Source organism: Bos indicus x Bos taurus, chromosome 6, assembly GCF_003369695.1.
Source record: "Bos indicus x Bos taurus breed Angus x Brahman F1 hybrid chromosome 6, Bos_hybrid_MaternalHap_v2.0, whole genome shotgun sequence".
Classification (NCBI taxonomy): domain Eukaryota; kingdom Metazoa; phylum Chordata; class Mammalia; order Artiodactyla; family Bovidae; genus Bos; species Bos indicus x Bos taurus.
The window spans coordinates 4,688,447-4,700,974 of record NC_040081.1 but is presented as its reverse complement, the minus strand read 5'-3'; the positions used below and the strand labels follow the sequence as shown (position 1 = coordinate 4,700,974).

Below are 12,528 nucleotides of genomic sequence, written 5' to 3'. Positions count from 1 at the left end.
TCCAGACCCAAGAATCAAACCTAGGTCTCCTGCATTGGCAGGTGAGATTCCCTACCACCAAGCCACCTGGGAAGGCCATGTAGCCTCTCGAAAACTGCAAAATTCAAGGAAGTAAACTCTCTCTTTGGAGCCTCCAGAAGGAACCAGCCCTGACCACCTGGTTTAGATTTATGTTGTCCAGAACAGAAAAGAATAAATTTCTCTTGTTTTAAGCCAGCTAACTTGCCACAGTAGCAATAGGAAACTAACACTGTACTTCAGGACGATCAAAACAGACGCAGTTCCGTCTGTGGAACCTGTATTTGTTCACGAGAAGAGCAAAGTTTACCTCTGTTAGTACGTTTTACTCTTCTCTCAACCCCATGAAGTAGATATTGTTACTGTACCCATTCTCAGATAAAGAAATTGAGGCAAAAAGCGGTTGGCCAGTGTGACTCATTAAGTATTGCCTAGGCGACAGAGTAAATGGTGGACCCATGACACCAATTTCAGTGAGTCTGACCCGACTTTGTGCTCTTAATCAGTCTGGAGTGAATAGTTTGTAGATAGAATTACTAAAAGTAAAACTGAAGCAGTCCTTTAAAGATTAGACCTCATGACACCCCTTATTTCAGGAAGTTGGGAGATTTATTTGAGGAAGTTGAGAGACTGCTTTGGGGTTCATGGGCACAGGAGGCCACTCAGGAACCCCTAGGGCAAAAAAGCAGTGATCAGAGGGAAGCAAGCCAGGAACTGAGCTATCCCAGAGCGGGCAATTCATTGCGGCCACTGGGTACCAAATTAAGGAGACCTCAGCCTCATCAGTGCTCTTAACTGCTTCTACCAGAATTAGGGGCCAAATATGAGAAAGATACTATACTCACTTCATTTATATTTAGGCATTTTCCTTTTTTGCTTGTCTTCAGCTTTCCTTTCAGTCTTTAGTTCTTTTTAGAAATGCAAACCCCGCTCAGCTATGCTAAGGGCATGCAAGTTAATGGGCTTCTACATATAAAGGAAAACAACTACATGTCAGAAGGTCAGGCAGGCTTTAGCCTGCTAATGAAGAAGGAATTGGAAAGAAGAAAAAAATTTAAAGTCTACATTAGGACAACTGAAAATTTTGACAAGTAATCATTGAGGAAATATGTAATTTATAAACTGGGGATAATAATAAACCCTTGAAGACTGTTACACAACAAAATAACAATGCAAGTGCATAAGAAACCCCAAAAAAAGCAGAACTCAAAATGTCTGATTGTGTGTGACAGTCCCAGGTGGGCCCACAGGCTCCAAGGTACAAAGTGACTCTTCAGCAGAAATGTTTAACAACTTCCTCGGTCTAAAATAAGGTATGTCATGAGGTCTAACCTTTAAAGGACTGTTTCCATTTTATTTTCAGTAATTCTACCTACAAATCATTCAACTCCAAACTGATTAAGAGCACAAAATCGGGTCTATCATGGGTCCACCATTTACTCTGTCGCCCAGGCAATACTTAACCAGTCACACTAGCCAACCACTTTTTGCCTCAATTTCTTTATCTGAGAATGGGTACAGTAACAATATCTACTTCATAGGGTTGAGAGAAGAGTAAAATGTACTAACACAGCCAAACCTAAAGATAATAAAGATTATAAAAAGATAATAATAATGTGACCCCTTTTGAACCTCCCTCCCCACCCCACCCCTCCAGGTTGATACAGAGCCCATTTGTTTCCTGAGCCATACAGCAAATTCCCGTTGGCTATGTATTTTACATATGGTAATGTAAGTTTCCATGTTACTCTTTCCATACATCTCACCCTCCCCTCCCCCTGCCCATGTCCATAGTCTATTCTCTATGTCTGTTTCTCCACTGCTGCCCTGTAAATAAATTCTTCAGTACCGTTTTTCTAGATTCCATATGTAGATTCCATATGCTAGAATACGGTATTTATCTTTCTCTTTCTGACAAACAGGTTTTAGGTTCATCCACCTCATTAGAACTGACTCAAATGCGTTCCTTTTATGGCTGCATACTATTCCATTGTGTATATATACCACAACCTCTTTATCCATTCATCTGCTGATGGACATCTAGGTTGCTCCCACGTTCTAGCTATTGTAAATAGTGCAGCAATGAAAAATGGGATACATGTGTCTCTTCCAATTTTGGTTTCCTCAGGGTATGTGCCTCGGAGAAGGCAATGGCACCTCACTCCAGTATTCTTGCCTGGAAAATCCCACGGGTGGCGGAGCCTGGTGGGCTGCAGTCCGTGGGGTCATTAAGAGTCAGACACGACTAAGTGACTTCCCTTTCACTTTTCACTTTCATGCATTGGAGAAGGAAATGGCAACCCACTCCAGTGTTCTTGCCTGGAGAATCCCAGGGACGGGGGAGCCTGGTGGGCTGCCTTCTATGGGGTCACACAGAGTCGGACACGACTGAAGCAACTTAGCAGCAGCAGCAGCAGCAGCAGCAGCAGGGTATATGCCTAGGAGTCGGATTGCTGGGTCATACAATGGTTTTATTCCTAGTTTTTAAGGACTCTCCATACCATCCTCCATAGTGGCTGTATCAATTTACATTCTCACCAACAGTGCAAGAGTATTCCCTTTTCCCCACACCCTTTCCAGCATTTATTGTTTGTAGACTTTTTGATGAGGGCCATTCTGACCAGTGTGAGGTGATATCTCATTGTAGTTTTGACTTGGATTTCTCTAATAATGATCAATGTTGAGCTTCTTCCCATGAAGCAATCCGTATGTCTTCTTTGCAGAAATGTCTGTATAGGTCTTTCTCCCACTTTTTGGGGGAGAAAGATTGGGTTGTTTGTTTTTCTGGTATTGAGTTGTATGAGTTGTTTGTATATTTTGGAAATTAAACCTTTGTCAGTTGTTTCATTTGCTATTATTTTCTTCCATTCTGAGGGCTGTCTTTTCACCTTGCTTATAGTTTCCTTTGCTGTGCAAAAGCTTTTAATCAGGTCCCACTTCTTTACTTTTGTTTTTATTTCCGTTACTCTAGGAAGTGGGTCATAGAGGATCTTGCTTTGATTTATGTCATTGAGTGTTCTGCCTATATTTTCCTCTAAGATTTTTATAGTTTCTGGTCATACATTTAGGTCATTAATCCATTTTATCTTTGTGTATGGTGTTAGAAGGAGAAGGAAATGGCAACTCACTCCAGTACGCTTGCCTGAAAATCCCATGGACGGAGGAGCCTGGTAGGCTACAGCCCATGGCGTCGCGAAGAGTCAGACACGACTGAGTGACTTCACTTTCACTTTTCACTTTCATGCATTGGAGAAGGAAATGGCAACCCACTTTAGTATTCCTGCCTGGAGAATTCCAGGAACGGAGGAGCCTGGTGGGCTGCCATCTATGGGGCCGCGAAGAGTCGGACACGACTGAAGCAACTTGGCAGCAGCAGAAGCATGGTGTTAGGAAGTGTTCTAATTTCATTCTTTTACATGTAGCTGTCCAGTTTTCCCACTACCATTTATTGAAGAGGCTATCTTTGCCCCATTGTATATTCTTGTCTCCTTTGTCATAAATAAGGTACCCATAAGTGCATGGGTTTATCTCTGGGCTTTCTATCTTGTTCCATTGGTATATATTTCTGTTTTTGTGCCAGTACCATACTGTCTTGATGACTGTAGCTTTGTAGTATAATCTGAAGTCAGGAAGCTTGATTCCTCCAGCTCCATTCTCCTCTTCCAAACTAAAAATTACTGTAATTCTGTAATTCTGTTGCCTAAAGCAGTGCCCAGCAAAATCAATCCATACAAACAGTGTAAATTTGGACATCTGATACATAAAAAATGTATTTTTTAAAATTCTGTACTGTATTTCCATTTTCCCAACAAGGCTGTAAGTCCCAGAGTATGGAAAAAGAAATTCTTTTTATCAATGCTGCTTAGTGCACTGTCCTATTTTAATTCAATGCTTAGCCAGGGTTGGTTGCTTTTGACGTACTTTTACCAACGTATTCTACAACTGAAAGTACCATTTCCAACATAGTAGACATCACATGAGAGCAAATGGCACCAAGAAAAGTTGGCACCAACTGGTCAAGCCAAAAACAGTCATCCTAGATTCTCCTTCGATGATGAGCCTCATTCAACCCATTGGAAGATTCTAGTTGGTTTTATTTTAACCTCTAAACTATACCTCGAAGCCAAATAATTTCCTCCATCCTCAGTTCGACCCTAGTTTAGGCTCACTTGCATATTTCCCTGCATATTCTTCTAGCTAGCTCAGCTCCTTCATGTTCATGCAGATGTCACCTCCTCTGAGAGGTCTTCCCTGCCAGCATGCCTAAAGGAGGAGGCTCCACCTCTATTCACTCCCTAATGCATCATCCTGTTTTCAGTTTTCACTTAACATATGCTGTAATTATTTTGGAAACTTCCCTTCTGTACCTGCTTACTGCCTCTCTTCCCACACAAGAAAACAAGCTCCATATGAACAAAGACCTTGCCTTTTCTGCCAACTTACATATCCCCAAGACCTAGCACAGTGCCTGCCACAACTGAAAGATTAAATGACTGAAAATCAGAAGGGAAGAAAGGAAAATCAACAGCTTGCAACAAACCTCAAGGAAACAAAGACTCGTAGTGGTACATTTGCTACTCTAACCCTTTGCATAAAATCACAGAATCTGAGAGCCAAAGAAATATTATTTACCTTTCCACTTTTTGAGTACAAACACAAAATCAAACACACCACTCTCTGGTTAATCACATAATCTAGCAATGGAAAATATAGTCATGATATAAAAAATGCATTGCAGTGAGTTGTTAACATAACTTTTAATTGTATGTTTACTTACTATATTAGCTTTGAATACCTAACATTAACTTTAATCTGCATAGTAACTTAGAATTTTACATCTTTTTTGCAAGATCAAACTGTTCATGAGATTAACACTTGACAAGCACTTAGAACAGGGTCTGGCAAGCTAAAGTGTTAAATTTACTTTTTCTTATTACACTTTTCATTAGAAAACTGCAATGAGTACAAGTGTGAATGAACTCAGGCCTCTTTTTTCTACTCTAGAACTCTCCAACAGACTCACATCCATTCTTTCCCTCAAAAGCAATAATGGCTCACATAGAAACATCTAATAAATGACCCTCTCTTCATTCAATTTCTAATTTCCATAATGGTAAGAAAAGGGGCTTTCCAGGTGGCTCAGTAGTAAAGAATATGCTTGCCAAGCAGGAGACACAGGTTCAATCCCCAGGTCTGAAAGATATTCTGGAGAAGGAAATGGCAACCCACTCCAGTATTCTTGCCTGGGAAATCCCATGGACAGAGGAGCCTGGTAGGCTACTCTCCATGGAGTGGCAAAAGAGTGGGACACGACCTAGCGAATAAACAAGAAGAAGAAAAGGAAAGGGCACTCCATAATGGCCAAAAAAGAAAAAGAAGTCCCTTCCATTTCTTCTTCTTGTCATTTTATAAACTTTATAACAAAAAAAAGGGGGGGGAGGTGGGGGCATGCAGACAGCAACAGCAGCAGTACCAAGCCTACAAAAACAAGATATCTGCCAAGGAAAAACCTAGGAGAACAAAGGTGGAACCAGGGTATTAGGTGACTTGACTGCAGAGACCCTCCCCCAACCCCCCCCCCCCAACTCTAGAAACACCACACAAAAAGGGATGGGTCTAGAAAAGGATTAACGGATCCAACTGGTAAGGGAATTCCAGATCAGTATGATGGATGCACTGCGAGTAGAAGCCTAGCAAAATCGCCCAAGATCAGTACAGGTCTACAATAAGATTCTCTGAAATCAACACGACTTAAATTGCAATTTTTCAAAAAATAACAATTATTATGCAAGCATAGGTTCAGTTCAGTTGCTCGGCATATCCAACTCTTTGTGACCCCATGGACTGCAGCACAGCAGGCCTCCCTGTCCATCACCAACTTCCGGAGTTTACTCAAAATCATGTCCGTTAAGTCAGTGATGCCATGCAACCATCTCATCCTCTGTCATCCCCTTCTGCTCCAGCCTTCAATCTTCCCCATCATTAGGGTCTTTACAAATGAGTCAGTTCTCGAATCAAGTGGCCAAAGTACTGGAGTTTCAGCTTCAGCATCAGTCCTTCCAATGAATATTCAGGAATGATTTCCTTTAGGATGGACTGGTTGGATCTCCTTGCAGTCCAAGGGACTCTCAAGAGTCTTCTCCAACACCACAGTTCAAAAGCATCAATTCTCCAGCGCTCAGCTTTCTTTAGACTCCAAGTCTCACATCCATATATGACTGCTGGAAAAACCATAGCCAAAAGCCTCTTGATGAAAATGAAAGAGGATATTTTATTTTATTTTTTTTAATTTGATATCTTCAAATTAAAAAAAAAAAAGAAAATGAAAGAGGAGAGTGAAAAAGGTGGCTTAAAGCTCAACATTCAGAAAACGAAGATCGTGGCATCTGGTCCCATCACTTCATGGGAAATAGATGGGGAAACAGTGGAAACAGTGACTGACTTTATTTTGGGGGGCTCCAAAATCACTGCAGATGGTGATTGCAGCCATGAAATGAAAGACGCTTACTCCCTGGAAGAAAAGTTATGACCAACCTAGATAGCATATTGAAAAGTAGAGACATTACTTTGCCAACAAAGTCTGTCTAGTCAAGGTATGGTTTTTCCAGTGGTCATGTATGGATGTGAGAGCTGGACTGTGAAGAAAGCTGAGTGCCAAAGAATTGATGCTTTTGAACTGCAGTGTTGGAGAAGACTCTTGAGAGTCCCTTGGACTGCAAGGAGATCCAACCAGTCCATCCTAAAGTAGACCAGTCCTGGGTGTTCATTGGAAGGACTGATGCTGAGGCTGAAACTCCAATACTTTGGCCACCTCATGTGAAGAGTTGACTCAATGGAAAAGACCCTGATGCCGGGAGGGATTGGGGGCAGGAGGAGAAGGGGATGACAGAGGATGAGATGGCTGGATGGCATCACTGACTCGATGGACATGAGTTTGGGTGAACTCTGGGAGTTGGTGATGGACAGGGAGGCCTGGCATGCTGCAATTCATGGGGTCGCAAAGAGTCAGACACGACTGAGCGACTGAACTGAACTGACTAGACGGATCTTTGTTGGCAAAGGAATGTCTCTGCTTTTGAATATGCTGTCTAGGTTGGTAATAGATTTTCATACAAGGAGAAAGCGTCTTTTAACTTCATGGCTGTAGTCACCATCTGCAGTGATTCTGGAGCCCAAGAAAATAAAAGCCTGTCACTGTTTCCACTGTTTCCCCATCTATTTGCCATGAAGTGATAGGACTGGATGCCATGCTCTTAGTTTTCCGAATGTTGAACTTTAAGCCAGCTTTTTAACTCTCCTCTTTCACTTTCATCAAGAAGCTCTTTAATTCTTCTTTGCTTTCTCCCATAAGGGTGGTGTCATCTGCACATCTGAGGTTACTGATATTTCTTCTGGCAGTATGTCTCATGATTCCAGCTTGTGCTTCATCCAGCCCAGTGTTTCTTATGATGTACTCTGCATATAAGTTAAATAATCAGGTGACAATATACAGCCTTGACATACTCCTTTCCCTATTTGGAACCAGTCTGTTGTTCCATGTCCAGTTCTAACATGTCAGTTGCTTCCTGACCTGCATACAGATTTCTCAAGAGCCAGGTCAGGCGGTCTTGTATTCCCATCACTTGAAGAATTTTCCAGTTTGTGGTGATCCACACAGTCAAAGGCTTTGGCATACTCAATAAAGCAGAAATAGATGTTTTTCTGGAACTCTCTCGGTTTTTTTTTTTGATGATCCAATGGATATTGGCAATTTGAACTCTGGTTCTCCTGCCTTTTCTAAAACCAGCTTGAACATCTGGAAGTTCACAATTCACATATTGCTGAAGCCTGGCTTGAAGAATGTTGAGCAGTACTTTACTAGTGTGTGAGTTAAGTCCAATTGTGTGGTAGTTTGAACATTCTTTGGCATTGCCTTTCTTTGGAACTGGAACGAACACTGGCCTTTTCCAGTCCTGTGGCCACTGCTGAGTTTTCCAAATTTGCTGGCATATTGAGTGCAGCACTTACACAGCATCATCTTTTAGGATTTGAAATAGCTCAACTGGAATTCCATCACCTCCACTATCTTTGTTCATAGTGATGCTTCCTAAGGCCCAATTGACTTCACAATCCAGGATGTCTGGCTCTAGGTGAGTGATCACACTATCATCATTATCTGGGTCATGAAGATCTTTTTTGTATAGTTCTTCTGTGTATTCTTGCCACCTCTTCTTTATATATTCTGCTTCTGTTAGGTCCATACCATTTCTGTCCTTTATTCAGCCCATCTTTCCATGAAGTGTTCCCTTGGTATCTCTAATTTTCCTGAAGAGATCTCTAGTCTTTGCCATTCTATTATTTTCCTCTATTTCTTTGCACTGATCACTGAGGAAGGCTTTCTTATCTCTCCTTGCTATTCTTTGGAACTCTGCATTCAAATGGTATGCTGCTGCTAAGTCACTTCAGTCGTGTCCGACTCTGTGCGACCCCATAGACAGCAGCCCACCAGGCTCCCCTGTCCCTGGGATTCTCCAGGCAAGAATACTGGAGTGGGTTGCCATTTCCTTCTCCAATCAAATGGGTATATCTTTCCTTTTTCCCTTTGCTTTTTGCTTCTCTTCTTTCCAGAACTATTTGTAAGGCCTCCTCAGACAGCCATTTTGCTTTTTTGCATTTCTTTTTCTTGGGGATGGTCTTGATCCCTGTCTCCTGTACAGTGTCACGAACCTCCATCCATACGTTCTTTAGGCACTCTATCAGATCTAATCCCTTGATTCTATTCTCACTTCCACTGTATAATCATAAGGGATTTCATTTAGGTCATACCTGAATGGTCTAGTGGTTTTCCCTACTTTCTTCAATATAAGTCTGAATTTGGCAATAATAACATGCAAGTATACATGTTATAAAAGTGTACTAAAACATCTATAACTTCCAACTTAAAACCTAAAATGAGATTCCAAAATTTATTCAGAATAAAGAACAAAAGACTTTTACGTAAGATCCTTAATATAGCTGCTAAAATATTTTTTCTCAGATCCTTAAGATCTGAGGCCAGAGTTCCACCTAGTACAAGGTAACCTGAAACATATTTAAGCATCAGGAAAGTGTATTTAAACAAGTAAGGGATGCACCGATATTCAGCTTTAGCTTTACAGCACAGCTAAAATCTGCCATTCAGCTTCAGCTTTAGACCTGTTTTTGGAAGGCAAAGGAGCTGAAACCTACAAGGTCATTTTTGGCATCAATAAACTTGCCCATGATCAATTACCTTATGACTGAGTATCTTGTGATGACAACTAAACTTTGTCACTAACAGTATATCATTTGAACTTATTGCAAACATCTGCAGATTCACTTGAAATACAGGCTAAGAATTCTAGTTATGACCTACATGAAACCATGTGTTTTACATGTTGAAGTTACATAAACCAAGAAAACATCAGTAAGTACTGCAGTAATAAAATGCAGTAATATATAATTTTGGGAGCTGTTCACTCTACACCACAAAATAATTTAAAACTTCCAAATAACAATTCTTGGAAACATAATTTGGAATAAAAATATCAAAAGAACATATATCAGCCAGCTCTTTCTATAAATCTTAGTACCGCAAAATAAGAATAATTTAGTAACTCTAATATTTCTACAATTTTAGTGTATTACTAGATCCCTGGGTTGGGAAGATCCCCTGGAGAAAGAAATGGCAACCCACTCCAGTATTATTGCCTGGAAAATCCCATGAAGAGAGGAGCCTGGTGGGCTACAGTCCATGGGGTCGCAAGAGTTGGACACGACTTAGCAACTAAACCACCACCGTTAAACTAATGTTTAAGAACTATGCTTTTTAAGTATTTACATTCAGTCCTGAGACCTTCAAGAAAAATCCACTTGGGAATTTTCATGTCTTGTGAGAAAATTAAAAACAGAATCTCAACTTCTGTGAAAGAGCAGAAGTGTACCATTTTAGCAAAAACACCTATCCAGATAAAGCGCTGACACCTGCTTTTCACCTTGGAGCATTCTCCCACTCTCCTATTTAAAAGAGTAAACAGGGGGTTTATCGCTCCCAAGTTTACCCTGGGTGTTGCTTACAGGCCCTGCTGTCAGTGAAGGCCTTCTGAAGCACCTGTGCACCTTCCTTCACCTGCTCCTTAGGTGAGCGGGTGGGGAAAACTCATGCTCAAATGAAAGACAGCCCTGTGTCTCAGGCGCATCTTGCGAAGCTCCTGTTAGCCCACCTTCACAGAACAAACCTGCTCTCGCCCAAACCTCACCCCTAACAGAGTTGGGGTGACTGGTGCTGGGAAGATGGCAGAAAACGACCTGAAAACAACATGGGCTTCTTTGGACCAAGAAGCAAGGGCTTCGCGGCCTAACTCAGCAGGAAATGTAACCTCCAAGTCCTTCTGTTTTCTTCTCTCCTGCACGCAGATTAAGACTGTTCTCGCAGGAGTGTTACGCCAGTGAAGCTACCAACAGAGATACAGTAACACGTATGGACCCTAGCACCAAGTAGCTGCTCAGTAAACGCTGGCTCTCACTGTCCTGCGCACTTCAGCGCTGCCTCCTTGGTTTCAGATATTACCTATCCTCCGGAATAGCGGCTGTAACAGTCTCAGCAGATACAAAGGCTTGGTATTTTCCCGTAATCTCTCCTCCTAAGCGTTTGCTTTCAACCTCCAGCATTTCTAGGCCATTCCCTGACGAGAACTGCCATGTGCTGGTCCTACTCACGTGTCTCTAAACTTCTGGAAGGAGAGAGGGAGAAAAATCCAGAAAAACTGAGAGAAAGGGGCCGAGATTCAAACATTATCTAGAGGGCACCACCCAGAACTCACATTACACAGTTTGAAAAGAGGGGAAGAACTGCTGGATGCCAGAAGGAGATGCTGAGGCCTGCGGTAACGCGGCGCTGTGGGCAGCGCCCCCACCCCCATCTATCCCTACCGGGAAAGCGAGGCGTCTCTGGTCACATTTCCACATCCTGAAGCAAGAAAGGCGGCGGAGCTGCGTGCGCGCCCGAGAGACAGACACCCGCGCGTGCCTCTGCCAGCGCCAGGACACAACCCCCCGCCGGGGCCAAGGCGGAGGGAGGCAGCATCCCGCCCCACTTCCTGCAGCGGAGGAAAGACATCTTGCCGCCGGGCGGCCGGCGGCGGAGCGCGCCCTGCCGCACCTACGTGGCGCCGCCGGCTCGGGAGGAGCGGGGCTCGGAAGCCGCCCCGCCGGCCCGGCTCCCCGCGGGGCTCCCGCAGAGAGGCGACGCGCGCGGAGCCCGCGGGCGCGGCTGAGGGGCGCGCGGCGCGGCGGGAGCGGGCGCGCGCGGGCCCCCGCCGGGTCACCCACCTTCCTCACGCGGCGGGCCGTGTAGAGCCCCATGCCGTCCTGAACACGGGAGGACTTCAGGGAGAACCTGTCCGGCACGTACATGCCCAGCATATTCCCGCCGCGCCGCCGCCGCCCTCAGCGCCGGCACCGGGGAATTGGGGTGCCGGGGCGGCGGGGAGAGGCCGGCGGGCAGGAGGAAATGGAGCCTCCCTCCCAGAATCCCCACCTCCCCGCCGACTCCAGGATCCCCCGCGGCCCAGCCCCTCCTCGTCCCGGGTCCGGCTCGGCCGCGAGCGGCAGAGGCCGCGGCTGCCACGGCGGGCGCGGGGGCGCGGGGACGCCGCGGGCGGGACGCCGCGCGCTGATTGGCCCGAAGTTAGCGGCCCGCACCCGCGCGCGGCGCGGAGCCTCGAACCCGGAGGCCGGGGAGCCGAGCCGCCCGCCCGCGCGCTGCGCCCAGCTGGGCTACATGCCCGCCCTTCTCTGGCCTCTAGGGTTCGACTCTGAACTAGTGCTCCCAGTCGGGGGATTTTACACTCTTCAGATGCAAAACTAAATGGGTCTTGACAGAGCTGGGGCCATCCTCCAAAACAACTTTACAAGTTTCAGACCGAGAGCATACTTACTGCCTAACTACTGAGAGCAGTCCCTGAAATTTCAGCCCTTTTAATCTGTGAGGTCCGCATCTTTGGTTTGCTGCTGCTGCTAAGTCACTTCAGTCGTGTCCGACTCTGTGCGACCCCACGTCATGCTTATTTCAGAGGCTTAAGCTCCTAAGGGAGTAATAAATACGTTGATTAACGTTCAGAGAAAAGAGGGTGTACGCAGCCTGCAAGTAATCCATTTCAGGTTAACTCGAAATTTGTTGTGAACAATTGAAGAAATATTTAAATCCAGTTGAAATTAGTTCTCTTGTGGTGTCCTAATCCCTGGAAATTTCTTACACTTCCAAAGATAAACTATCCCCGCGTCTTCTCTGCCTGGAAAATCACTAGGCCAATTATGGATTTTCAGTCAAAATGTAAGATGGGGGAAATAAAAGGGAGTGACCAAACAATGGAATCTGGAATTTCAACCGTAAATTAACAAGTCGTCTTTTAGTGTTTTTAATTAAGTTAGTAGATACTGCAGTGACATTCAGAATTTCAAAAGGATGTTTGTTTCTTCAGGAAGAATTGGAATCTCTGTACTCATTTCTCT

General features: G+C 44.2%; 1 protein-coding gene across 8 annotated transcripts in view; it reads right to left on the bottom strand.

Annotated features, from left to right (window-relative positions):
* The window catches only part of PRDM5 (PR/SET domain 5), a 255,174-nt gene extending 243,560 nt beyond the window's left edge, over window positions 1-11,614 (bottom strand). The window contains exon 1 of one of the 8 annotated variants that reach the window (XM_027543714.1): window positions 11,347-11,614. In XM_027543714.1, the coding sequence (XP_027399515.1) occupies window positions 11,347-11,439 (93 nt within the window). In that variant the 5' untranslated portion in view covers window positions 11,440-11,614. Of the gene's footprint in view, window positions 1-10,838; window positions 11,131-11,346 lie in introns of those variants that run through there. The other 7 variants (XM_027543706.1, XM_027543709.1, XM_027543711.1 and 4 more) reach the window with 7 other exon arrangements.
* Between the last annotated feature and the right edge of the window lie 914 nt (window positions 11,615-12,528).